A 27,913-nucleotide genomic window follows, 5' to 3' on the forward strand; every position below is an offset into this window, starting at 1 on the left:
TTACTTCATTATTAGATTTGGATGCTCCGTTTCTAACAAGAAAAATCACAAGGCACACAGAGAAATAAGAAAGTGTGACTCATTCAAAAGAAAAAGGAAATCAATAGAAAGTGTTCCTGAAAAAGATCCGATGACACACCAGATCAATGTAGTCAACAAAGACCCAAATAACTGTCTTAATGACGTCCAAAGACCCAAAGGAAGAGCTGGAGAAAGCCGAGAAAATGTTCTATGAACAAAATGGATGTATCCACCAAAAGATAGAGTTCTTAAAAAATAAATAAAACAGAAGTAAACTCTTGAACTAAAAAACATAACTGAAATGAAGAATTCACTAGAAGGATTCAAGAGAACATTTAAGCAGGTAGTAGAAAGAGCCAGTGAATTTGCAGATGGGACGATAGAAATGATCAAGTCTCAGTGACAGAAGCACAAAGACTGTGGAGCAGAGCTTAAGGGAGCCGCAGTGGTTTGAGTCAGATGTCCCCCAAAACTCAGGTGTTCTGAATGCTAATCCCTAGCTGGTGACAAGTTGGGAATTGGAGCCACGCTGGGGGAGGCGTGTTGTTGAAGGCAGGCTTGGGGGTCTTATGGCCACTTCTCTTTGACAGTGTTTGGCTCACTCTCCTGCTGCTGGGTTCCACCTGCTGTGGCGCGGGTGACGTCCAGCCTCTGCTCATGCCATCCTTTCCCCCACCATCATGGAGCTCCCCCCTGAGTGTATACACCAAAATGAACCCCTCCCTCACACAAGCTGCTTTTGGTCACAAGATATGTGGGACTCTGTGAGGCCACTTGTTTTAGTTACTTTTCTCATTACTCTGAAAGAATACCTGACAAATCGATTGAAAGAAGGATGAATTTAAATGGACTCATGGTTCAAGGATATACAGTTTCATCATTGTTGGGGGAGGCATGGCGGCAGAAGCGGGAGGTGGCCTTCCTGGTACAAGAATAGCTTGTACGTTTTTTTTGGGGGGGGTTAATCAACTGCTCTCTGATAGGATATGAAGCCTGCTCAGTGGGAAGATAATTCACTAGCATACCCTGGGAATGTACCCAAAGTAACTGCAAGTTGGGTCTCAAGGAACTGAAGAAGAGCTTTGAATGTGGGATCTGTGGTTGCAGGAGCAGCACTCCAGATAGCTAAAATGTGGACCACCTGACACACACTGCTGGACAATAGATGTGCATGATATTTTATATGCACACAACGATGTCATCAGCCTTGACAAGGAAGAAAATCTGGCGTATACAGCATGGATGAACCTCAAGGACATTACACTGCATGGAATTAAGAGTAGCTAAGATCATTGAGACAGAAAGGAGAACAATGACTGCCAGGGCTGGGAAGGAGGGAATATGGAGTTACTCTTTAATGGGTAGTTTCAGTTTTGTAAGATGCATCTTATAAACTGAGCTACTAAGAAGGCTAAAGCAGGAGGAATCCAAAGATAAGGCCTGCCTGGGCTACAGAATGAGTTCAAGGTTAGTCTTTGCAACTTAATGGGATTCTACCTCAACCCCTAAATTAAAAATTGGATGGGGGGGGGCTGGAGAGATGGCTTAGTGGTTAAATGCTTGCCTGTGAAGCCTAAAGACCCTGGTTCGAGGCTCAATTCCCCAGCACGTTAGCCAGATGCACAAGGGGGAGCGTGCGTCTGGAGTTCGTTTACAGTGGCTGGAGGCCCTGGCCCACCCATTCTCTCTCTCTCTCTCTCTGCTTCTTCCTCTCTCTGCCTGTCACTCTCAAATAAATAATGGGATGGGGATGTAGCTGCACAGTAAAACTTACCTAGCCCTGACTGAAGCCCTGGCTTCAATCTCTAGTACTGGGGACACAATCTCCAGAGATATGGGTGGTGACTGTGGTGGTACAATATTTCTAATGAGCTGATTATACTGGATTGTACACCTTCAAATGGTTAAGGAGGAAACTATTATGAGCATTTTATTTTAGTAAAAAGTAGAAAAATAAAAAAAAATAATAATTAAGGGCTGGAGAGATGTCCTGGCAGCTAAGGCACTTGACTGTGAAACCTAAGGACGCATGTTCAACTCCACAGTGCCCATGTAAGCCAGATGCATAAGGTGGCGCATGCATCTGGAGTTCATTTGCAGTGGCTGGAGGCTCTGGTGTGCCCATTCTCTCTCTCCCTCGCTCTACCTTTTCTTCTCTCTCTCCCTCCATCTCAAATAAATAAATAAAATATTTTAATAAAATTAATTAATTAAAAGTATACAAACAGTTTTGTTGCTAAAATACAACCAAAGAAACAAGACTCAATGACTTGGGTTTACAGAACAACAAGGACATTTAACAATTGTTTATACATTTGAGAGGTATTGGGCACGTCAGGACCTCCAGCCCCTGCAAACGAACTCCAGATGCTTGTACCACCTCGTGCCTCTGGCTTTATGTGGCTACTGGGGAATCAAACCTGGGTCTTTTGGTTTTGCAAGCAAGTGCCTTAACCAATAAGCCATCTCTCCAGCCCTATAAGGAATTTGAAAGAATATCAATTAATTTTGTCCCATGAAAGTCATTTTTGAGGAGTTGAAAAAATGATAATGCAGCCTTTTGGTGCTGTACTTTATAGGCTGTTCTTATTCAACCTCTGGTAATGCTGTAAACTATGGTCACTGGGAGGGTCACATCAAATAGGTCAACATGGTCACCGTGGTTATGCCTTGTCTAAAGAACTATCTCTAGGGGCTGGAGAGATGGCTTAGCAGTTAAGGCATTTGCCTGCAAAGCCAAAGGACCTTGGTTCGATTCCCAGGACCCACGTAAGCCAGATGCTCAAGGGGGCGCATGCATCTGGAGTTTGTCTGCAATGGCTGGAGGCCCTGGTCCACCCATTCTCTCTCTGTCTCTCCCCCCTCTTCTTTCTCAAATAAATAAATAAAATATATTAAAAAATAATTATCTCTAGAATGGAAATGCTCCCTGTCTCCCCTTTAACTTTTTTTAAACACTGCGTTAAGGAATGTTGGTCTTCTATTGTCCAGTCTCTTTACTGTCTTAATGGGCTGGAGAACCATGGTTGCTGACTCCCGCTGTGGTAATCAAACAGGACTTTGCACATGGTCAAAGTTGTGTAATCGTGATAAATTAAGAAATATTCCCTCTTGGCAAATGAGCTTTAACCTCAAACAAACCCACATGTCTTTTTTAGCAACATGGGATGTCATTTTAGCATTTCCTGGCTACTGGTGGCTCACCATGCCAGAACGGCTGCCTCTGACCTGTCACTTGGGAGCTGGAGGGGACTTGGACTTACCTGGCTTTGTCAAGACTTCTTTCGTCGCTTCCAGGACTTTGTTCTGTAGCAGAGATCTCACAGCACTGGTAACAGTTGGTTCTTTTGGGGGACTTGCCTGTGCCCTAGCCTGCAGAAACAGCAACCGCACAGCACTGTAACATTAGGTGCCCTGTAGGAGATTAAGTTGTTTCCAGCCAATCAGAAGCAGATTAGAGTCCTCACAGGGACAGCCCTGCCCCATGTACCTCAAGGTGGGCCCTGTCATTCTGCTAGTGCTCAAGGCCATAGCTGGACTTTGGAGCTTTTGTTCCCTAAGCAAGCCCTTGAGGTTGTTTGTGGTGTGTTTATCCTACAAAATCAGTTGTGAGGAGACATAAGAAATCACTTACTGTCAACGAAGATATCGTTATAGAGCACTTTATTTTTCTTTATACTTGAAGATAATTTTGTTTTCTCGCAAGAACAGAGCAGGCAGACAGCACATGTTCTACGCATGGAATTCCACCATTCCAAAGCATCCCAACCCTGTGGAGCCGTTCAAGGAAGACAAAACAAGGACCAACGCTTCCTGAGAATCACCTTTTAGCTCCAGGCCCGTGGCAAATACTGTATCATGAGAACCCGCTACTTGAGCTAGACTCCTCACCTGCGTGAGGTTAGCTGTGAGGCTGAGGTTCTAGCGGACAGATCACATTCTCATCCAAGCAAAAAACGATGATTTTTAAAGGCCTACATTGGTCTCTTTTGGTTAAGGGTCTGGTGCATTTTAAAAGTTGATTATGTTTAACAGTGGAAACATTTATTTATTTATTTATTTATTTATTTATTTATTTATTTAAGAGGGAGAAAGAGGGGGAGAGAGAGAATGGGTGTACCAGGACCGCCACCCATGGCAAACAACCTTCAGATGCATGTGCCACCTGTGTATCTGGCTTATATGGGTCCTGGGGAATCAAATCTGGGTCCTTAGACTTCATAGGCAAGCACCTTAACTGCTGCTAAGCCATCTCCCCAAACCAGAAACCGATTTGAACTATGCCATTAACAAGACTGAAACAAACCCCTCCCTTCTCGTTCCATTCTGAACACACTTTGCCACCAGACAAGGCCTCTGAGTGGTGTCCCTAGCACTCGGGGGCACACGCACACAGCCACTTGGACAGACTCAACTGTGAGCAAGGGAATTCAGAGAGCGAGCATTTTCTCTTCTGTGACCCCAGTCCCCACTCAGTTCTGGAAAACAAGGATCCAGTCCAAGTCGCTGGTTACACTCAGGGCAGCCAGCCGGCCTTCTTCACAAATAAGAAACACGTCCGTCAGCTGCTGTTTCCCTGTGTCCTCTTTGGCGTTGACCAATACTGGCAAACCTCATAGTCTAGACAGACCATGTGTAGAAATGTCACTTGTCCTCTATTGCTGTGTAAGGTAGAGTTGAACTGGCGAATATTTCTAAACTTAGGTTGGATTTGAGCCCACAGCAGTCTTAGGCTTTTGGAATTGTGTTATCAGCCCTCCCAAGAGTAAAAGGCCATTGGAGGGCAGGAGGGAGGAGGGCTGGGGAATATAGAGCCCCTAAGTGTCAGGGATCTCACCACCTATATTTTCTATAGTACTCCAAACAGCCCAGCAAGTTACACGTGATCAAATGCCTCTTCCAGGTGAAGTCTCAGAGGACTTCCTCCAAATTATTAGGCACAGCATTAAAAGTCAAACCCTCATGGCTGAGGGCAGAATCCTCTCTGGACCTTTGCATTGCTTCTCCCACCAGCTCAGCTGAAAAGACTAACTCTCCAAAACTGTATTTATTGTATGCATCATGGGGTTACTTCTCCTTTCTCCCATTCACTCATGTACCACTTTAACTTGATTGTCCTGTGATTTAAAAATATCTTATTTATTCTTCTTTATTTGGCAGATAAAGAGGGAGAGAGAGAGAGAGAGAGGGAGGGAGGGAGAGAATGGGTGCACCAGGGCCTCCAGCCACTGCAAAGGAACTCCAGACACGTGCGCCCCCTTGTGCATCTGGCTCACGTGGGTCCTGGGGAGTCGAGCTTCGGTCCTTTGGCTTTGCAGGCAAACGCCTTAACTGCTAAGCCATCCCTCCAGCTCTGTCCTGTGATTTTGAATAAAACTTGCCACATCTCTTTTCTATAGATCAGAATATAATTCCATGGGCATCTTCCTGGTGACAATTCCCCTTCCCAGAAGAGTTTCACTGAGTCGCAGTTCTTTTCTGGGTGGGCTAGTCTGGCAATTGCCATTGAATAGATAGGACATTAGCAGAATGCACAGAAATACTTTTTTTTTTTTTCTATCAAAGCTCATCCTCAAAAGCTTCAATCACTTTCATAATATCTTTTTGGAGAGATTGAGAATTGGCGGTGCCAGGGCCCCAAGCCGCTATGGTCGAATTTGAGATGCTCGTGCCACCTAGTGGGCATGTGCGACCTTGCACTGGCCTCACCTTTGAGTGCCTTAACCCCTAAGCTATCTCCCCAGACCCATAATCTATCTATCTATCTATCTATCTATCTATCTATCTATCTATCTATCTATCTGTCTGTCTGTCTGTCTGTCTGTCTGTCTGTCTGTCTGTCTGTGTCTATCTATTTATTTATTTATTTATTTATTTATTTTTTCCTGCAATATCCAGAGGCACTGCTAACTAGAAGGGGATGGCTCTTTCAGAGATGAGTGATAGTTACCAGTTCTCTTGAACCTTACACTTCTTAGAATGGACAGCTGTGGTTTCCTGGCAAATTCTACCTACTTTCCCTTGGAATGCAAGGACACAAAGACAGTACCTGGGTAAGAGATACTTACCTGAGCTCTGGATGCCAATCTGGCTGCTGTTTGGGCTGCATCAAAGACACGGCGAGAGGACTGATCCTTGCAGAAATTAATATGTCGGCTGGCAGCATTTTCGTTAAACCTCCTCATACAGTATGGACATTGAATATAATCTGGATGTGAATATACCAACACATGGCAGTTAACACTTCGACAGCATCTATGGAATGGAACTATATGAAACAAGTAGAGCATAAATTCTGCGTCAGCATGAAAGAACAAGCTCTCAGACTGGTTTGAAACAGCCTATTCTGAAAGAGGAGGCATACAAAAGCTTAAGTAAAAGTTAGGGAAGGGTTGGGGAGATGGCTCAAGGGTTAAAGGTGCTTGCTTGTTTCCTTGTAAAGCCTCCTGGCCTAGGTTTGACTCCCCAGTACCCACATAAAGCAAGCTGCACAAATTGGCACACGCATCTGGAATTCATTTGCAGTGGCTGGAGGCCATGGTGCGCCCATTATCTCTCTCTCTGCCTCTTTCCCTCTCTCACTCTCTCAAACAAATAAATAAAAATTTAAAAAACTTAAAAAGATAGAGGAGGGAAAGACTCCCTTGACGCTTATTTAAATTAAGAATAACCCCTTAAATAATTGCATGGTATCATTTTTATAAAAAAAAAATAGATGAATCAAACTTAGGAACTTCTCACTTCGCCGAATTTAGTAAATCCCGTGTCTTGGAATCACAGCATGTTGGTATTTCGGGCTGAGAAGAGCATAGAAGATACAGAAAACGCCAAGGCTATGGTACTGGGGGAATACAGCAGCTACAGGGTTACAGAGAGAAATGATTTGGTTCAAAAGTGAGGGCTTGGGGGATGGAAGTTGAGGCCAGTGTTACCAACAGGAAGGCTGTCTTTGCAGTGGCAGACAATATACTCAGGAAGGAAAAGGATAAAAGGTGTTGGGGGGGCACAGGGGTCTCAAAACTGAAGAAAGAACGAGAATTGGGGATGGGAAAGTCGCTTCAGCTTCCAGTGACGCAGCGTGGTGGACCTGAAGCCTCTGTAGCTCTCTACACCTTGTCAAGTGGTCATCCTGTTTTTAAAAAAAAATTTATTTATTTATAGAGAGAGAGAGAGAGAAAATGAGTGTGCCAGGGCTTCCAGGCACTGCAAACGAACTCCAGATGCATGCGCCCCCTTGTGCATCTGGCTAACTTGGGTCCTGGGGAATCGAACCTGGGTCCTTTGGCTTTGCAGTCCAGTGCCTTAACTGCTGAGATATCCCTCCAGCCCAGGTTGTCATTCTTTAAAGTTATATAATTAGATTTTTTTTAATTGTCTTTCATTGGCAATTATCATACACATTTGTCCAACGAAATACATGGGAAATAAGAAGATTTGAGGTCTTTTAGGAATGTAGAGCTGCTCAGAGCAGAGCTGGGCGGGGAGACTGTCCTGCTCTAAGAACATGAGGATTAGGGTGAGATTTGCTCTGACTTAGGTACCTTTGAGGGATAACTATGTGACTATGAGTGACATCAAAGGCGGATTTTTTTCCTGGGCTAGAGCAAGATCCTACCTTGAAAGACCAAAGGGGGGAAAAAATATCTTTCTCCCAGAAAGGTCTGAGTTACATCAACCTTAAACTTAGGATGGATGTTTAGATTAGCATGCAGTCAAAATCCCCACATGTACAAGTAACTAACGAAAGCAATGATATCTATAATATCTTCAAAGTGAAGAGTTTTTTTTTTTTTTTTTTTTAAGGCATCTTCTGAAACAGTTTGGGAAGTTTCTTTGTTTGAACAAGTGACAATCAAATGAATACTTCTAAAATGCAAGCATTGTTCACCTGAGCCTTAGCCTGCATTTCACGTTCTGGAAGGCAGTATGAGTGAATCATTAACACCTGCCATAGGCCACACGCTGCTTTTTATGTGAATATGCAGTGTCTCTACCATCAAGGAAAAAGTGTTCGAATAAGAAATAAAAAACAAATTAGCTGGGCATGGTGGCGCACACCTTTCAGCAGAGGCAGAGGTAGGAGGATCATTGTGAGTTCGAAGCCACCCTGAAACTACAGAGTGAATTCCAGGTCAGCCTGGGCTAGGGTGGAACCCTACCTCCAAAAAAAAAAAAAATTAGAATTTCACACAGTGATACATGCCTTTAAAAGTACACCACCACTGGATGGAATTGAGAAATGATGAACGGGTTAGGTTTTGGAGCCTGACTAACTGGTTTTGAGTCCACGTTCTTTGCTTTCTATGTGTGCGAACCTGGGCAGGTTACTGAATCTCCTCAGTACATCCACATCACCCCTTTCATCAGGTCGTTATGAAAGGTAACTAGATAATCCACACAAGTCCAAGGGGTGGGACATACTGTGATGTGACAAATGCTACCTCTTGCTATCAGGGTACTGGGCCCACGAGGTTGTGTTTCTAACCACCCAACAGGAGTGCAGATGCTTAGAAAAAGTGAACATAGAAAGTTCCAGGGTCTTTCAGAAACTCGTTTACGAGGCTACGGCTAAACCATCTAAAACTTGGCGTTCAGCTCGGTGCTTATTTCTCGGTTTCACCGGTGGGAAAGTCAAGTCTTAGCCCGAGTCTGGCCGAGATGACCGCGTGAATGCTGAGTTGAATTCCGCTTGTCCGCTCACCCTCTGCCGCCAGGTTCGGCACCATAGGTCATCATGGAGGTGACACGTTTGAAATATATTTCCCTGACAACCAAAATCTTCGGCACGATGAGACAAGCAGAGAATTTCCATGTGGTGGGATTTAGGCTGTGAGAGGAGGGAGCCCTCGGCTCCCAAGGTTCCTCAGGAGAGCTCAGAAGTGCAGCCATAAGAGAGGGGTGTTGGTGGAAGGTCCTGAGTCTGAGCACTTAGGGTTGCTGGTTGCACTCGTGTTGAATTTCCAATACTCAGAGGATAGAAACTTATTTTTTTCTGTAGCAATCATATAAACATGATAGGACCAAGCAACATGTCCTAACGTCAAATGGAGTCACCTCTTTTCCCCTACCAATAATGTTTCCATGAAAGTCACTATCTCCTACTTATTTCAATAAATAATGACTTCAAAGGCCAGAGTGCTAACCATTAGACAGCACACAGTGATTTCAAACGTTGGACTACGTGTGGGTTCTTGAAGAATAAGGTGGTCTGACCTCATTTAAAATTAAAATAGGAAAACAAGAGAACAAACATTATTGAAAAAATGTAAGTATTGTATTGAGACCCTCTGTCACCCTATGAAATGATTACCAAGTGCCCACTCTTCCCTAAACAATTCCAGTCATAGCTACTGTTACATCACTGTCTTTATAAAGTATTACAGTATCTTGGAAAATTGAATCTGTGGCAGATTTGGTTCGATCAGTAAGAACTACAATAAATATGTAGATGTTATGAAAACTGAGTCAGAAAAATATGGACTCATGCTGACAAATAAAAGAAAATGACTTGCAAGCTCATGCATATTAAGCCATCTTACATATATAACTCAACTTTGTTGTGTGTACATAAAAATTTTCTAGTACATATTCCGAAGAATTCAGTGCTGATATAAAATCCATGCACAAACAAAATAATCAAATTGTTATGAAAATATGCTATTGTATATCATCATTTTTCTTGTATCAAAGCATTGTTAAGGGCATAGAAAGGAATTTAATTATAAAACTATATTTTAGCATAAAAATCTGAAATGAAGACAAATAAATGAAACATGTGGTAAGGTCCTGCAAGGGGCATCTTAAAAATAATACCCACATTTTAGATCCAACTGAGCCGAGAAAGAAATACACATTGCACAACAGCTGACATGCTTTCCCTTACTTGATTAAAGGACCATAAGGCAGTTATCACCTTGTAGCTTCTGATCTTCAAATGAAGCTATTTCTTTTCTTTTGCCCAAGGCCTTAAGGTACATCATTAAGTTATTTATTTGTGGCCTATCTAATTTCTTTTTTTTTACCCTTTTTGTTGACAACCTCCACACGCACAATATATATACACAGACAATATACAATGATCATAATCCCTTCCTACCAACCTCCTTTGTTCTCCCTCCACTGAATCCCTTTTTAAAACGAAGCAATTACTCATAAAAGACAGGTTTTGTTCCATGAAACTGGTTGACAAAGTACTTGTATATGACTGAAATGGTAGACATAGATCTTTGTGCTGAAGAACTTAAGATATTACATTATTTTAAGTTACATTTTTATTAGTACCACTCAAAGTAAAGCTATTAGTAAGGTTATTTTCTGGCATAGAAGTGTAGATTATTTGATTTTTTTTTTCAATGCTCTTTATAGTGTGATTACATTGTGGCTTTTTGATACTTTTTATTTTTAAAAATTATTTTTTTTTATTTGCAAGCAGAGAGAGAGAAAGAAGAGAGAAAGAGAGAGAATGGGCGCATTAGGGCCTGTGACCACTGCAAATTAACTCAGGATACATGCGCTACTTTGCATGTCTGGCTTTAGGTAGGTAGTGGGGAATCAAAGCCTGGTCTTTAGAGTTTGCAGGAAAATGCCTTAACTGCTGAGCCATTTCTTCAGCCCTTGTTCTGATACTTTTTTTGTTTGTTTGTTTTTCCAGGTAGGGATTCACTTTACTCCAGGCTGACCTGGAACTCACTATGTAGTCTCAGGGTGGCCTCGAACTCACGGCAATCCACCTACCTCTGCTTCCTAAGTGCTGGGATTAAAGGCGTGCGCCACCACACCTGGCTCTGATACTTTTTAAATGAACTTTTTGGAGGAATTTACACACAATAAGCTGCATCTCTTTAAAATGGACAGTTCAGTGAGTCTCAACAAATATATGTATTTGTGTAACCTCCCTAATTAAAATGTAGAAAACTTTTGTCACTTCACAAAACAAACAAACAAAAAAAAAAAACCTTCTCTCAGGCCCCATTTCAGGCAGTTTCCCAAACGCAGCCCCTTCCAGCCAATGACCTGCTTCCCCGTCACACTAGGTAAGTTACTAGTTCCACAACTCTCTGCGGTAGATAATGCAGCGCGCCACACGTGTAGCTGTAGCACTTCCCTTTGACTGCTGAGTAGATTCCAGTTGTAAAATATAGTCAATAATTTGCTAACCTGTTTGCTGGTTGACGAGCACTTTCAGTGATTTCCAGTTTATGCTATGTGAATGAAGGCATGCACGTTCACGTCTTGTGGACACATTATTGATTTATTTATTTATTCCCGTAAATTCTAGCGGGGAACTGCTGCACAGGTGACATGCCTAAGGAAATGCCTGCGCCGGGCGTGCGGTCTAGCTTCCCCAGGACAGCGGCGCAGACTTCAGCTGCTCTGTGTCCTGGCCAACATGCGCACTGTCAGGCTTTAATTTTAGCCATTCAGATGGACTATGTAGTGGTATTTCATTGTGGTCTTAATTTGCATTTCCCTGATGAAAATAATGTTGTTTCTTTTTATGTCCTTCTCAGTTATTATCTTGTGACATGTCCAAGTACATTTCTTTTCCTTTTCTTAGTGAGTTGCAAGAGTTCTCTCTATGTGCTTAACAGGAGTCTATTACCAGATACGTGTACTGTAAATATCAGCTCCCAGCCTGTCACTTCCCTTTGGATTCTCTTAACAGTGTCTGTCAAAATGAATGTTTAATTTTGGTAAAGTCCGATTCTTTGCTGTGGTTGTTTTGAGATAGGTTCTTGCTATCTATCCCCAGGCTGGCTTTGAAATTGGAAAATTCTCTTGCCTCAGCTTCTTGAGTGCTAAGATTGCAAGCATGTGCCAGCATGTTCCTTTAAAAAAAAAAAAAATTGCGAGTATAGAGCATAGAAAAATCTAGCTGTATCCGAGCAGGCAGCTTCCTCCCCACTGGCCTGTGTTCATGGAGCCAGAAGGATTTCATGCAGGCTGCTGGGAGAGAGAAGTTACCAGTAGTGGACATGTGTGCCCCCACAGCCCATTTGCTAGGGGAGATGTGCCCACCGGGGCAACAGTGGCATGGCTATAATGAACTTAACAACTGCTTTCTGACTGAGGTCCCCTCCACAGCAGGCAGCTCGTGTCTTGTACTGTAAACCCGGTCAAAAGGTCATGCCTGGCAGCTGGGGAAGATGGCTTAGCAGCTGAGCAGCCAACAGCTGCCCAGGCAGGACCTTATCAAGTTTCTGCAGGATCACGGTGCAGCTCCGTTTTTTGCACAGCATAAATTACTAGGAAACATTAAAAATGTAGCTCAAACAGCTAAGAAGGACCATTTGGTTACAGCCTATAAACATCTTTTTGAAAGTAAGTAAAAAGTGTTAAGTAAAGTGTCTGAGTAAGTGAAAAATGTGAAGTTTAGTGACGATAAACCCAAAGACAGGATGTCTGAGGAGACTCTGGATGAGGGTCCGCCAAAATCTACAAAATCTCTTCTTAAGAAAGGAGATAAAACAAACTTTTCCCAAAAGGGAGATGTTGTTCACTTCTGGTATGCAGGAACACTGCAGGATGGAACTGGTTTTGATGCCAATATTCCAACAAGCTCAAAGAAAAAGAAAAATGCCAAGCCTTTAAGTTTTAAGGTTGGAGTAGGCAAGGTTTTCAGAGGCGGGGATGAAGCGCTCTGGACAATGAGTAAAGAAGAAAAGGCTCGACTGGAGATTGAACCAGAATGGGCTTATGGAAAGAAAGGCCAGCCTGATGCCAAAATTCCACCAAAGGCAAAACTCATTTTTGAGGTGGAATTAGTAGATATTGATTGAAATAGCAGCGCTTCAGAGGTCTACACATCAGCAACAATGATAAGACTGGGCACTGAAGCTTATATAACTAATTGGAGCTTATTACTATTATAAGGGAAGATTCAACTGGAAAAGTCATTGAGTTAAAACTTGTTTGCTTGATCCCAATTCTTGAGAAATATAATCCCTTACAAGTCTTCTATAGTCCCAACTATTTTACTATAGTTGTGTAAAATATGAAAGAGAACTGTTTTTCCTTGTACCTCATAAAGTAAACTTAAAGGCTCAAAAAAAAAAAAAAAAAAAACCAGAAAAGGTGGAGGCTGGAGGGATGGCTTAGCAGTTAAGGTGTTTGCCTGCAAAGCCAAAGGACCCAGGTTTGATTCCCCAGGACCCACGTTAGCCAGATGCACAAGGGGGCGCATGTGGATGGAGGTCATCTGCAGTGGCTGGAGCCTCTGGCATGCCCATTCTCTCTCTCTCCCTCTTTCTCTGTCAAATGAATAAATAAATAAAATGTTTAAAAAATTCTTTCATTAAAAACAAAAAGGCCATGACTGAGGAGGTCATTAGCCTTAGGGGGAAAGCCACCACTATTGTTATGCTAAATAGACAGGTAGTCACACTGCTTTCTAATATCTGTTTATGCTCATAGAGTAGCTGTGCTTCTGGTCTCCATCACAGCTGCTTCCTTTTTTTTTTTGCAGTGGGCAGAGGTGATGAAGCAATGCATAACTTGCCCCAGTACTGGGAACAAGTGACCATTGTACGTTCCACTGTAAAGGAGACATCTATGTCACCTCCTCTGAGGCTCAGGGAACACTGTGAAAGAGACTGTGAAAAAAAAAATGTCAGAGCCTGAGAGTACCATGGAACACTACCTTTTGGGCCTGAGGACCATTTACAGTCATGAGCTCACAGCAGCTGTGGTTTCCTGCACAAGACTGAGTCTGTCCACTGTCCATTGTGGATGGGGGAGGGGCTCATGAGATCCCTCCCTCTCAGAGAAGCAATTGGTAATTCATGTTTGTTGGGGGAGGGGAACTCATGTTCCTTAGTGACCAGACACTGGCAAGTAGCCCATGCTCCTTCCGCGTGTGCTAATGCAGCCATTGTGATTTTTAAAAAAAAAATATTTTATTTTTATTTATTTGTTAGAGAGAGAGAATGAGAATGGGCATGCCACAGCCTCTGGCCACTGCAAACAAACTCCAGATGCATGTGCCGCCATGTGCATCTGGCCTACACAGGTGCTGGGGAATTGACTCTGGAGCTTTAGGTTTTGCAGGCAAGCACTTTCACCACTAAGCCATCTCTCCAGCCTAGCCATCTCAGTGGGTCACCCCAAAACAAGCAAACAAAAACACCCATGAAAGTAGGAAGAGGACCAGTTGGGAAGAAGGGATTTAGCAGGAGTGGAGAGGTAAGGAAAGGTGACAGGGATGAGTCTTTTAAATGTCTGGATTTGGGGTGGTTTGACTGTAAATGTCCCTCATAGACTCATGTGTATGACCACTTGATCCCCAGTTGCACAGACAGGGCAAGATGGAGCCTTGCTAAAAGAAGCGTCATTGAGGGCAGGCCTTGAGGCTTTTTCTCCTGGCTCTTCATCCTGTTGTGCCTCTGCGCTTCCTGACTGGGATGCAGTGTGATGCTGGCTTCCTGCTGTGTCCAGCCAAGCCTTCCCAACCATGATGGACCTTACCCTCTATAACTGCAAGCCAAACAAACCTCACTTTTCCCATAAGTTACTTCTGGTCAGGTATTTGTTTACAGAAATAAGAAAATAGGGCTGGGCATGGTGGCACACACCTTTAATCCCAGCACTTGGAAGGCAGAGGTAGGAGGATTGCCATGACTTCGAGGCCACCCTGAGACTACATAGTGAATTCTAGGTCACCCTGAGCTAGAGTGAAACCCTACTTTGAAAAAAAAATAATAATAAGAAGAAGAAAATAATGGATGTAAAATTATAAAACAGGGCTGGAGAGATGACTTAGATGTTAAGGCATTTGCCTGTGAAGCTTAAAGACCCAGGTTTGATTCCCCAGTGCCCACATGACCCACACACACATGGTGGTGCATATGTCTGGAGTTTGTTTGCAATGGCTAGAGGCCCTAGCATGCCCATTTTCTCTCTCTTTCTATCTAATTTTAAAAGTTTTAAAAAAATAAAGTGTTCAGAAAAAAATTATAAAATCAGTAAAATAAAACAAAAAACATTATTAGTTCATCTAAGAAGTTTCTGTTGATCTTTATTTTTTAAAAAATATATTTATTTATTTGAGAGAGAGAAAGAGACTGAGAGAGACAGAAAGTGAGGGAGAGAGAGAATGGGCATGCCAGGGCCTCCAGCCACTGCAAATGAACTCCAGACACATGTGCCACCTTCTGCATGTGGCTAACGTGGGTCCTGGGGAATTGAACCAAGGTTCTTTGGCTTTGCAGGCAAGCACCTTAACCACTAAGCTATGTCTCCAGCCCATTGACCAATTTTTTTGATGAAATTTTTATAGCTGCAGCACTCAATGACCCACTTTGAATTAATTGCTATATATAATGTACAAAGCAATGTTCACTTTCCCCATATATATATATCCAGTTGTTCCAGCATTACTGGTTGGTCAGACTATCTTTTTCCTGGGGCTGGGTATGTAGCTCAGTCAATAGAGTACTTGCTTAGCATGCACAAAGGCCCAGGTTTGATTCTCAGCACCATATAAACTGAGTGTGGTGCAGTGATACATATCTACAATCCCAGGATGATGGGGACAAGAAGATGTAGAAGACAAGCCTGGGGTACATGTCAGAATAAAAAGAAAAAGAAAAAAGAGGTCAGGTGTGGTGGTGCATTCCTTTAATCCCAGCACTTGGGAGGCAGAGGTAGGAGGATCGCCATGAGTTCAAGGCCACCTGGGCTAGAGTGAGATCCTACCTCAAAAAAACAACAAACAAAAAAAACAAGCAAACAAGCAAACAAAAAAAGGAAATGAAAGGAAGGAAGAAAAGGTAGGGAAAGAAAAGCGTGTTGAGGCCATTAAAGGCAGAAGGATGGTCATTGATTTTATTTATTTATTTTTATTTGTGTATATTTATTGTATAATGCAATGTGTTTCACAATGATGTTTTTGATCCAGTATATCAAGCACTTTTACCAAATTCATTCCACACCACCCTCAAGGATGCTTTCCTCCTCCCCCAACAAATGGAGCTGAGGAAACTGACTATCTGTATATAAAAGAATAAAGGGAAAAGGGCTGAGATGACTCAGTTGCAAAAAGTGTTTGCTTGTGAAACTTGCCAGCCCAGGTTCCATTTCCCAGTACCCATGTAAAACAAGATGCACAAACTGGCCCATGCATCCCTCACATGCCCCCCGTTTCTCTGCTCCTGTGGCAATTTGGAGAAGATGCTCCCTCATAAACTCATGTGTTTTGAATGCTGGTTCCCAGCTGATGGCAATTTGGGAAGTGGAGCCTCGCTGGGGGAGGTGTGTTGCTGGAGGAGGTGGAGCCTCGCTGGGGGAGGTGTGTTGCTGGAGGAGGTGGAGCCTCGCTGGGGGAGGTGTGTTGCTGGAGGAGGTGGAGCCTCGCTGGGGGAGGTGTGTTGCTGGAGGAGGTGGGGCCTCGCTGGGGGAGGTGTGTTGCTGGGGATGGACCTGGAGTTTTATTAGCCCCCTAGCTTGCCAGTGAGAGCTCAGCTCACTCTCTTGCTGCTTTTCCACTTGCTGTGGCAGAGGTGATGTCCAGCCTCTGCTCATGCCATCTTTCTCCTGCCATCATGGAGCTTCCCCTCAAGACTCTAAGCCAGAATAAATCCTTCCCTCCAGTCAGTTGCTGCTGGTCAGGTGTGCCAGCAACGTGAAGATAACTATAATAGCTCCCAAACAAATTAAAAATATATATAAAAATCGACTAAATGAAGAATAAAGTGAAACCTTCCACTTCTTTTTTTAAAAATAAATTTAAGGGCTGGAGAGATGGCTTAGCGGTTAAGTGCTTGCCTGTGAAGCCTAAGGACCCCGGTTCGAGGCTCGGTTCCCCAGGTCCCACGTTAGCCAGATGCACAAGGGGACGCACGCGTCTGGAGTTCGTTTGCAGAGGCTGGAAGCCCTGGCGCGCCCATTCTCTCTCTCTCCCTCTGTCTTTCTCTCTGTGTCTGTAGCTCTCAAATAAACAATTAATTTAAAAAAATAAATTTAAAATATTTATTTACTTATGAGAGAGAGAAAAAGGGGCTGGGGCGGTTGGTGGGGGGGGGGGATAGAATGGACATGCCAGGGCTTCTGGCTACTGCAAAAAAAAAAAGAAAAAGAAAAACCCTCCAGGCACACGCGCCACCTTGTCTTGTGCATTTCACTTTACGTGGGTACTGGAGAATCAAATCTGGGTCGTTGAATTTTGTAGACAAGTGCCTTAACTGCTGAGCCATCTCTCCAGCTTTTTTTTTTTTTTTCTTTTTTAGAGAAAATGTTTTACTTTTCAGATAAGTAATATATTTTTGATTCTTGACTTATTTCTGTAAGAATTTTATCTTTTACTGCAACTAAATATACATATTTAATGCATTTCATCTTTTCTCAAATTAAAGCCTGGTAGCATTGGTACCAATCTTTAGCAGCCAAGGTCTAGCTTCAGATATCTCCACTTGGTGTAGAGAAAAGTATGTTATCAAGTCCTTTGTACCTGTCTTGGCCCTATTGCTGGTCTACTTGCTCCAGGGCTGGACACCACATGAAGCTTTAAAGAAATGAGCACCCTGAGGCCAGTCTTGCCTGCAGAACTTCCAGGTGAGGGATGACCCCACTTTAAAGAGCAGCTCTTTCTTAGGAAGTCTGGAACACAGGACTTAGGTATGTGCTGGGTTTAGATAGTTGCTTTAAGTGGCAGGAAATCATAATTTTTTTTTTTTTTTACATTTTGTACATACATATTGATGTTTTGGATCCTATCTTTAATGCCAGCTTTTCATTGGTAATCATTTCCCTGGGAGAGTAATGAGTACAAGAACAGTCTGGGTCCTTTTACCATAGTTACCAACTCCTCAAGGACACTACACCCGAAGAAAAGAAGATGAGGGCTGGATCGCCATGGACACAAGCAATGGAAGTTTAGTTCCCAGCAGCCCTGTGAGGCGGAATGTGGCAGCTGTAATAGGGCAGAAGCAGGAACTTTACTCTTAGAAATGTCTCCCGAGACTGATTTATCCTGGGCAGCCAGGACAGTGCAGACTCGCCATTGTTTTGGTACTTTTCTTTTTTGCCATTGGCAGTGCATTCACTTTTAGTCCACATACTCACAGATAGGGCACAAAGGTCTCTATCTCCATCAGAGTATCACCACAAACTCTAAGGCTATACCCAAACTTCTCATGAGGTTACACGTTATGAACGCAAAATGAACCAACTGAAATAAATAATAGATAATGGGAAAAAATTGAAGGTAATAAAGGACACGCCCTCAAAAATTCCCTCTTAGTAGAATGCTGGTCTTTCAAATGTGGGTCAATCTCACTCAGGGCGGTCATGTGAAAAATTCTTCAGTACAAACATTTCGAGGAACTGATATTGACACATGTGGTTAGAATGAATAAACTAGCAAAGATGGAAGGGATTTCTCATTTCGACACAATAGCAACTACTATTCAAATGTAGGGGCTGTTACAGTCTAGGTGCTGAGTAAGGTTCATCTATGGACACACGCTTATACACAGGGAGACTTTGGCCCATAGTTTTTGTTTTAATTTACAGTATTTATTATTCCTAATTCCAGTTGTTTTAGTAAGAAACTAGGAGAGAAGTAAAATTTCTGAAAGAACTAAGCCTTATTCATCTGTACCTGGTAAGAAGTTATTCCAGAACTGCCACTCTCCAGCTCTTTTTTATATAATTTTTTAAATGTTTTATTTATTTGCGAGAAAGAGGAAGAGAGGAAAAGTCTTACCTTTCATCAAACACAAATGTGAACTCAAAATGAATCAAAAACCTAAACAGCAGAACTAAAACTATAGAAGAAGAAATTGTGGGAGTGATCTCAGCCCCTGGGGGTGGGGGTGGAGTCAGGAGGCTCAGGTATTCAAAGGCATCCTGGGTTACAAAGAAGTTTGAGGCCATCCCAGGCTACATGAGAGACTCTGTTTCCACAACCCCCCCTCCAAAAACGAAATCTCAAGGGGCAGCAGGTGGGCATTAAACTTGGCGCTGAATTTTTTTTTTTTTTTTTTTTTTGCCTATGACGCCAAAAACATGAACAGCTGTAGGAATAATGAAAACTTTCTGTGCTTTAATTAAAGGCTACTATCAAGAGAGGCAAAAGATTGTGCAAAGCATGGGAAATATTTGCAAGTCATATATTTGATAAATGATTAAAGTTAATCCAACTGAGCCACTGGCCCTACCCTCCACTTTAGAGAAAGATGGATGGAAGAAAAACAGCAATGTGACTAAATGAGACGATGAATATAGAAAGTGTGACATTCTTGGGCTGGAGAGATGGCTTAGTGGTTAAGCACTTGCCTGTGAAGCCTAAGGACCCCGGTTCGAGGCTCGGTTCCCCAGGTCCCACGTTAGCCAGATGCACAAGGGGGCGCATGCATCTGGAGTTTGTTTGCAGAGGCTGGAAGCCCTGGTGCGCCCATTCTCTCTCTCTCTCTCTGCCTCTTTCTCTCTATGTCTGTTGCTCTCAAATATAAATAAATCAACAACAACAACAAAAACTTAAAAAAAAAGAAAGTGTGACATTCTAAAATATGGATGGCTTGGTAAGGGTGTAGAAGCAGACTGAAAATGTCTGAAAAGAGTACAAAAGGCCACTTGTAAACATTGACTGGAAGGAGGTAAGGGGCAGGCTCTAAAAGACATTTTAAAGATAACTGGGAAAAAGTGAATCTGTATTTTAAATGTGATAACAGTACTACAGTTATACAGGAAAATGCAATAATGCTTCAGAGGCAAACATTAAAATAGTTAAGGGCAAAGTGTTCACAACACTTGAAACTTACCCTTTAATAGTTCCACAGATATTGAGTGAGACGTGGCTGGGGGAGGGGACAAGAGAGACTAGCAACAATGTCAACATCCCATTTCAGCAGAATGCATGCAGAGGATCGCTGAATTATTCTAATTTTCTATAGATTTGAGACCTTTCAAAATAGAAGGCTTGGAGTAGCATAAAGTTTTGGGTCATCTGATTTATACAACTTAAAAGAGTTAGCTTTTGTGATAAGGGTATCACCTGGAAAAAAAAAAAAAGAGCTGCAGCTACTGGGCCCTGTAGAACTATGACGGACATGCTTCATAACTTCATAAGCTCTTCATAGCTTATTTCTCAGCTATCGTGTGCATAATAGATACCCCTTTCGGGTATACAGTGGCCCTGATGGCGAGAATGCTGTCTCCTATAGTCATGCAATGCTCCTGGGAGGACCTGATGGTGTCTCATGTTGACAGAGGAGGGAACACAAAAACCTATGTTAAGTTGGAAAAAAAAAAAGGGTAATACATGCTACATATATTTCCTAATACAACTGATAAAATCACTTCTATGGGGCTGGGGAGATTGCTCAATGGTTAAGGGTGCTTGCTCTCAAAACCTACCGGCCTGGGTTCAGTTCCCCAACACCCGGATGCACAAAGTGGTTGCATGCATCTAGAGTTCATTTGCAGGAGCAAGGTATAATCATTCTTTTTTTTCTCTGCCCACAAATAAATGAATGTAAAAAATGTTTTTAGAGAGAGCAAGTGAGAGGTAGAGAGAGAGCGACAGAGAGAGAGAGTTGGCACTCCAGGGCCTCAGCCACTGCGATCGGACTCCAGGCGCTTGTACCACCTAGTGGGCATGTGTGACCTTCTGCTCGCCTCACCTTTGTGCGTCTGGCTTACATGGGATGTGGACAGGCTTTGCAGGCAAGTGCCTTAACCACTAAGCCATCCTCGCCAGCCCATGAAAATGTTTTTAAAATTACTTAGAAATGTAAATAATGCACCACTGAGCCAAGCACAGTAGTGCATGTCTTTAATCCCAGCACTCAGGAGGCAGAAGTAGGAGGATTGCTGTAAGTTCAAGGCCAGCCTGAGACTACAAAATAAGTTCCAGGTCATCCTGGACTCACGTGAAATCCGGCCTTGAAAAGTTGGTTTACTTCTATGGAATCCCAACTGTCATTTCTAGCATGAAGAAGCACAGAATTTGGCCAAAAGTCAATCCTAGCCTCAAAAGCAAGGCAAATGTGCACACACCTGGGTTGATGGTTGGAGCAGGAGGAGGTGGAAGAGACCGGCCTTCTTTCATGGCTAGGGTACAGAGCTTGGCTGCCCGGATTGCACTAATGAACTCCTCGTGCTGTTTTCTCCAGTTAGATTTCCTCACACGTTGAGACTATAGGAGATAAAACCAACATACACCACCACAGACGACATACCACTCAGCTGGCTTTTTTTTTTTTTTCAGTTAAAATTTGAATTTACAGGGCTGGAGAGATGGCTTAGCGGTTAAGCGCTTGCCTGTGAAGCCTAAGGACCCCGGTTCGAAGCTCGGTTCCCCAGGTCCCACGTTAGCCAGATGCACAAGGGGGCGCACGCGTCTGGAGTTCGTTTGCAGAGGCTGGAAGCCCTGGCGCGCCCATTCTCTCTCTCTCCCTCTATCTGTCTTTCTCTCTCTGTGTCTGTCGCTCTCAAATAAATAAAAAATAAATAAAAATAAAAAAATTTTGAATTTACAGAAAATGGGACTGTTTGATTAGGAGAGAAAGGAGAGTTGTTTTTTTTTTTTTTTCTCCTGAAAGAACTATTCAAAGAAGTGTGGAAATTAGAGCAATAAACATTTAAAGTCACAACAGAGAGGAAAAATACAAAATAAAAATCAGAACAACAATGTACCTAGGAAATTTCAGGGGAAGACAAATATACATGATTGAAAAGTAACTTTCTCAGGCTGGGTGTGTAAGCAGATGCAGGCAATCTCAGCCTGGTCAAGCTGAGGCAGGAGGATTATGAGTCTGTGGCTTGTTGGGCTACATAGTGAGTTCAAGGCCAGCCTGAACGGCACAGCAAAATCCTATCCAAAAGTGGGGGGAAAAAAAGCCTTCCTTTCCAAGTTAATTTCTAGAGTTAAAACCACCCTAATGAGAATATAAACAAGATTCTTTTGCCACATCTGGAAAGTATCTGAAATTTATTTGGAACTCTTAAGTAAAATTAGACAGAAAACAGTAAAGGTGGATTAGGCTTAACTGACATTACATTGCCTTATCGAGCAAAAATGAAGCCAGAGAGCCCAGGAGTGGGTTTCCACATACTTACCCTATGAAGACAAGTAAAGAAGCCCTCAATATACCTTAGCTTGAGGAGCCCTCCTCACAGTAGGAATGTCAGTGCCCTGTAATCTTTGCTTCAAAGAATTGAAAGGTTTGCGCTTTTTGTTGAAGAGTTTTCTACATATTGGTGCATGTCTTTCCTAAACAAGAAAGGCCAAGCATTGCAATTTTGAAAATACACGAAGTGTTAATGACTAGGTACTTAGCACCCGCAGCAGTGACTGAGTAGTTCTTTCAGAACTTAGTCCCTTCTCCACAGCACAGCAGGGCAAATCCACTGTGGCTCTCCTCACCATGTTACACACTTAACTACAGTCTGTACTTATGCAAAGACAGTAAAAAGCCCTTGACAGCTTCTATAGCTTTGGAAACGTTGAAAGATGAGGTCTCAGGGGCTGGAGAGATTGCTCAGTGGTTAATGCAGTTGCCTGAAAAGCTTAACAACCTGGGTTCAATTCCCCAGTATGCACGTAAAGCCAGATGAAGAAAGTGGCACGTGCATCTGGAGTTCATTTGCAGTGGATACAGGCAGTGGTGCACTCATTCTCTCTCTCTGTCTCTCTGCTTTCAAATATATAAGTAAAAATATTAAAAGGACAGAGAGGGTGCTGGTTTGGACTCACACAAAATCCAAACATGGCCACACACATTAAAAACATTTTTAAAAAGATAAGGTCTTAGCTGGGAAGGATGCCACAGGCCTGTAATCCCAGTACTTGGGAGGGCCAGGCAGGAGGATTTTGAGTGTAAGGTCAGCCTAGGCTTCCTGGGATCCTGTATGAGACTCATAAGCAGGAGATGAGTCCTTAGCGGGAGGACTTTAGGATATTGAGGGTGTGCCCTTTAAGAGAACTGTGGCACTCCGCTCCCTTCCTCATCACTTACTTTTGCTTACTGGTTCTAAGGTGAAAGGTTTCTCTCCTAGACATACTTTTACTGTCACAATAAGCTCTTTCCTCACAGGATCAGAGCAGCAGGGTCATAAATTGGAACCAAAATTGTTAGACAAAATAAACCCTTTCTTATTATAAGGTGATTATCTCAGGCATTTTGTTATAGTGACAGAAAGCTAAACATAAATGGCTAGAGAGACTGACTTCAAATTTGAGTTTAGATATCTGACACCAAAACTTAGGAACTATACCTTTCACCCCATCTCACTGTCCTTCAAATACTCAACACTTACGACACACAAAAACTTGGGAATGCAGGGCTGGCGAGATGGCTCAGTGGCTAAGGCGCTTGCCCGCAATGCCTAATGACCTGGATTTGATTCCTCAAGACCCAGGTAAAGCCAGACGCAAAGTGATGCATGCATCTGGGATCCATTTGCAGTGGCTGGAGACACTGGCATGCCCATTTTCTCTCTCTTTCTCTCTTTTTCACCTTGCAAACAAATAAATAAAATATTTAACAAAAACTGGGTAATGCAGAGCTGTGCTGTGTATCACAGTCATCAATGCAGTGAGTTAGTGGCCTTTATACAATTACATTTGCATCTTTTTTTTTTTTTTTTTGTGGGTGAGTATATAACACACAGCAACTAGAAGACTGCTCTGTCTAGACCTACTGAAGCAGAGGCTCTAGAAAAGCTGGTGTCCTTAAGGTCAAGCCACCCATGGTAAACTCAAGGGAAGATGTCGGGTCACTAGATCAAATGTTACCTAGAGCACAGAGATGGGCTTAGGACGGGAAACTCTCGAGTCCCCAGGACATACTTGACATTTGATGATCTTGGGCCAGAAGTATCTCTGCTGGGTTCACAACATTCTCTCTGGGGTGCAGCTCTGAGCTGACAAAGGTGGCGTGCAGGCGGGTTACTGGACCATAGCAAGCAACTTGAGACCTCACCAAGCCCCATGGATTCAGGAGGTTCTAACCACAGTCCACTGGGGCAAATAACTTTATTTGTAAAATTTCCCAGGCAGGGCTGGGGAGATGGCTTACTCAGTGCTTAAAGGTATTTGCTTGCAAAGCCTGATAGCCAGGGTTTGATTCTCTAGTACCCGTGTAAAGCCAGATGTGCACAGTGGTGCTTCTGGAGTTTGTTCACAGTAGTCAGATGTACCCATTCTCCCTCTCTATTTGCAAATAAAAAAAAAAAATTGGGCTCGAGAGATGGCTTAGAGGTTAAGTCATTTGTCTGTGAAGCCTAAGGATCCAGGTTCAATTTCTAAGTACACTCATAGGCCAGCTACAAAAAGTGGTGCATGCATCTGTAGTTTATTTGGAGTGACTAGAGGTCCTGGTGTGCTGGTTTTTTCTCTCTATCTCTCTTTCCCCCTCTCTCTGCCTCTTTCTCTATCTCTTCCTCTGAAGCAAATAAATAAAATATTTTAAAAAATTAAAGACAAAAAATTTCCAGAAAAATAGAAACTTTAGTATCCTTTATGAGTTCCCAAATGTAGTTAGGCTTGTAGTCTAAATCTTATAAATTAAATGTTAACTTCCTTGATTTAAAGTGTCTAAATGGGGGCTGGAGAGAAGGCTCAGCAGTGAAGACATTTGCTAGTAAAGCTAAAGGATCCAGGTTAGATACCCCAGTACATAAAGCCAGATTCACAAGGTGGCGCATGCGTCTGTAGTTCATTTGCAGCAGCTAGATGCCCTGGTGCACCCAGTCTGTTTGCCTATCTCTCTATCTGCCTCTTTCTCTCTCTCTCTCAAATAAATAAATAATTAAAATGTCTAAATGTGTGCCTTATCACTTTAGATTTTCTTCTTAAAAAATCTTCTTTTGGGATGGAGAGATGGCTTAGTGGTTAAGGTACATGCCTGTGAAGCCTAAGGACCCAGGTTCGATTCTCCAGGTCCCACATAAGCCAGATGCACATGGTGGCACATGCATTTGGAGTTCATTTGCAGTGGCTAGTCTTATTTCTTTCTCTCTCTCTGTCTCTAATAAATAAAAATAACAATAACAATAAAAATAATAAATATCTTTTTTCTTGGGAATCTGTTTATAGTACTGGGGTCCTACCATCTGCTTGAGAACTTAGCTTGTAAATAATCCAAACTTGTATTCAACATGAAAGCCGTTGACCAACGGACTTGACATGCAGTTTGAATCTGGACAACAATTAGATCTTGGAACGGGCCTTGCATCCGGGTATTATTTTGTTCCAATGGTACAAAAAATCCCCCTGAAATTGGAGAGTTCATATATACGTGGCAAAGGAGAAAACAGGAAGGTTAAAGGACTTGTCAGAATTAGTGACAAATTTGGGGCTCAAAGCCAAGTTTCCAGATGCCTGAAATTCAATGCTCATTCCTCTCGACTAGCTAATTTCCCTGGTGTTTTGGCCTTGAAATTTGAATTTTTGATGCTTAAAGAAAAAGCGGAAGAGCCAGAACTTCTCAAGGGATGATTGACTGCGCCAAGACCATTCCATCTGGCATGCTTTTAGGAGGATCATGGTTAATAGGGTCACTTTCGAACGTGGCAACATCAGTCTGCCTCAGTGTCCTCCGGGCCTGGCAGCCACAGGCTATGTACTTCTCGTCTCTCCTCCACATCTGTCTTTAATCTTGGCACCACAGCCTCCTCATTGACTTGACAGTTCATTTAACTCCAATGAAACACGTCTACAGAATGTCTTTATGTTTACCAGAACATCTGCTGCAAAGCGTCTTCCACAGTCTTCACAGGGAAATAACTCCTGATTGCCATCTGCGTGAGATTCAAGAGCACATTATGTGAAGTTTCACGGAATTGCCTGGCCGAGGAGAAATCACTGGCTGGAGATGACCTCAATCGCCTGATAGCCTTACAGTTTTCCTGCCCCACCAATGGCTTCCTTCTCTTAGGACCATCCTTTGCAAACTCACCGTCGCTCCTCCAAGTCCATTTAAACTTCTCACCTCACCATACCATACCAGTAAATTCTATAACTTTTAGGTGCCCAAACTATAATTATTTGATTTAGTATGCAAATGAAGTGACCAAGAGCTATGCATTAAATATAAGCACAAAAGCTGGGCGTGGTGGCACACTCCTTTAATCCCAGCACTCAGGAGGCAGAGAGAGGAGGATCGCCATGAGTTCGAGGCCACCCTGGGACTACATAGTGAATTCCAGGTCAGCCTGGGCTGGAGTCAGGCTCTACCTCAAAAAAACAAACCAAAACAATATATATATACACACATACACAAAACATAAGGTCATAAATTATTCAGTGATTTTTGGGGGGTTCCTGTGGGCTGAAGATGAAGACTGTACCTACGACAACACTAATGCCTCAAAGTGTCTAAGCCATAGACAAGGGTGTAATAAGTACTAGTTGAAAGTACACATGACACAGAACTGAGTTCCTATCCCAGTGCCAGGGCTGGGCTACCTTGGACCCTGAGGCTCCCCCTAAATGATGCAGGCTATTGCCACTGTTTTTGGTTGTCTGCCAGAACTGGATGGTAAGACCCTATTGCTAAAGACCCCCACACGCTTGGGGTGCAGGGCACTGAGAACTGAATGTGAAGGTGGGCCTGAGCAGGAGGCTGCTTCTTTGCTGGCTGGATTTCAAAGTACTGGACAGTGCTATTCAGGCTGCTGGGGGAGAAAAATTCTCAGCAATCTTGTCTAATTCAGCTGTAGCACATGCGTGCTGTATTACTCACTGCCAGGCACGAAACGCCTAGCAGTGCAATGGTGGAATGACTGTTATGTGGATAACCAACTGGTTTGTGATTGGGTTTCATGCCCATTCCACATGTCTGGTTTTCATGTCTGGTACTGTAAGACCACCGTAAGTCTGTGGCTGGGGAGGTCACAGGCCTCAGTGGGGAAGCTACTACTGTTGTTTGGTTGTATGGATATGATACGCATGTGAAATTGCCGTCTAAACGTTTATGTTTATGCCCATAGCTTATTGGTGCAGTCATCTTTGGTCCGAGAAACTTCCTTTGGCAGCTGGCAGCAGTTAAGTTAGACTCACAGCTGGTCAAAGGGCTGAGAATAAGCTGACTGTTGAATGCACAGCTGTAAGGGGACATCAACCTCAGCCGTTCTAGAGCTCAAGGAACATGGAGGATGGGGGGACAGGAAGAGGGTAAGCTACAGGAAGGGGTGCTGTCTTCTGAGAACTCTCAGCAGCCATCACTACTGGAAGAAGGCCTACACAGGAACGGGCCTGTCTACAAGCTGTCACGAGGCCCCACCGCTCTCTGAAGAGTTAGAGGCAGGTAAGGATTGCTAGTGGGGAGAGGTTTGTGTGGGCCCACCCCTCCCTGAGCATCTGTACCCCCTTAGTGGTTGCGAGGGGAGGGAGAGATTTTCTTCAGTGGTACAGCCATGGTAAGTCATCCGTGCTCCTGGACATAATTCCTCATCCATGTTCCTTTAAGCAGGCCTAACTAAACTTGAAGGGTTTATCTCTCCCCCCAGAAACGGGGGGGGGACTAGTTGGGAAGAAGGAGAGCAATGGGAGTGGGGTTAGGGGGTGAATGTAATGAAAATCTATCATATGTATGAGAATCATACGAAAGCTACTATTATGTGTAATTAATATATGCTCATAAAACCACCTTAAAATGGAGATTATCATGCTTTCAATAAATAAATATCTTCTTATATAACTGTACTGAAAGCAACCACACATGGGTCCATAGAAAAAAAGGAGAGAGGGCTGGGGAGATGGCTTAGCGGTTAAGGCATTTGCCTGCAAAGCCAAAGGACCTAGGTTCGATTCCCCAGGACCTATGTTAGGCGGATGCACAAGGGGGCACACACATCTGGGGTTCCTTTTCAGTGGCTGGAGGCCCTGGCAAGCTATACTCTCTCTCTCTCTCTCTCTCCCTTCCTTCTCTGTCAAATAAATAAATAAAAA

General features: G+C 43.1%; 1 protein-coding gene and 1 pseudogene across 1 annotated transcript; one reads left to right on the forward strand and one right to left on the reverse strand.

Moving 5' to 3' along the window:
- Window positions 1–27,420, reverse strand: Zc2hc1b (zinc finger C2HC-type containing 1B). The gene is made up of 7 exons (XM_045158501.1): window positions 27,375–27,420; window positions 25,700–25,761; window positions 22,112–22,231; window positions 21,016–21,154; window positions 6,090–6,229; window positions 3,285–3,393; window positions 1–32 (listed from the first exon to the last, which is right to left on the reverse strand). Exons 1-7 carry the CDS (start codon window positions 27,418–27,420, stop codon window positions 1–3), a joined length of 648 nt encoding a protein of 215 aa, XP_045014436.1.
- LOC105944736 lies at window positions 6,803–12,800 on the forward strand (annotated as a pseudogene).
- Window positions 27,421–27,913: the final 493 nt, after the last annotated feature.

This window comes from Jaculus jaculus, chromosome 9 (genome assembly GCF_020740685.1).
Source record: "Jaculus jaculus isolate mJacJac1 chromosome 9, mJacJac1.mat.Y.cur, whole genome shotgun sequence".
NCBI lineage: Eukaryota > Metazoa > Chordata > Mammalia > Rodentia > Dipodidae > Jaculus > Jaculus jaculus.

Excerpts from the sequence above, each read along its gene's own strand:
- Zc2hc1b (XM_045158501.1), bottom strand. The coding sequence starts at position 27,420 with ATGGATGAGGAATTATGTCCAGGAGCACGGATGACTTACCATGGCT. Across the intron at positions 22,232-25,699 it reads GCTTTGCAGCAGATGTTCTG|GAAAGACATGCACCAATATG; the intron begins GTAAACATAAAG and ends TTTCTTGTTTAG. Across the intron at positions 33-3,284 it reads AGAAGTCTTGACAAAGCCAG|AAACGGAGCATCCAAATCTA; the intron begins GTAAGTCCAAGT and ends TTTTCTTGTTAG.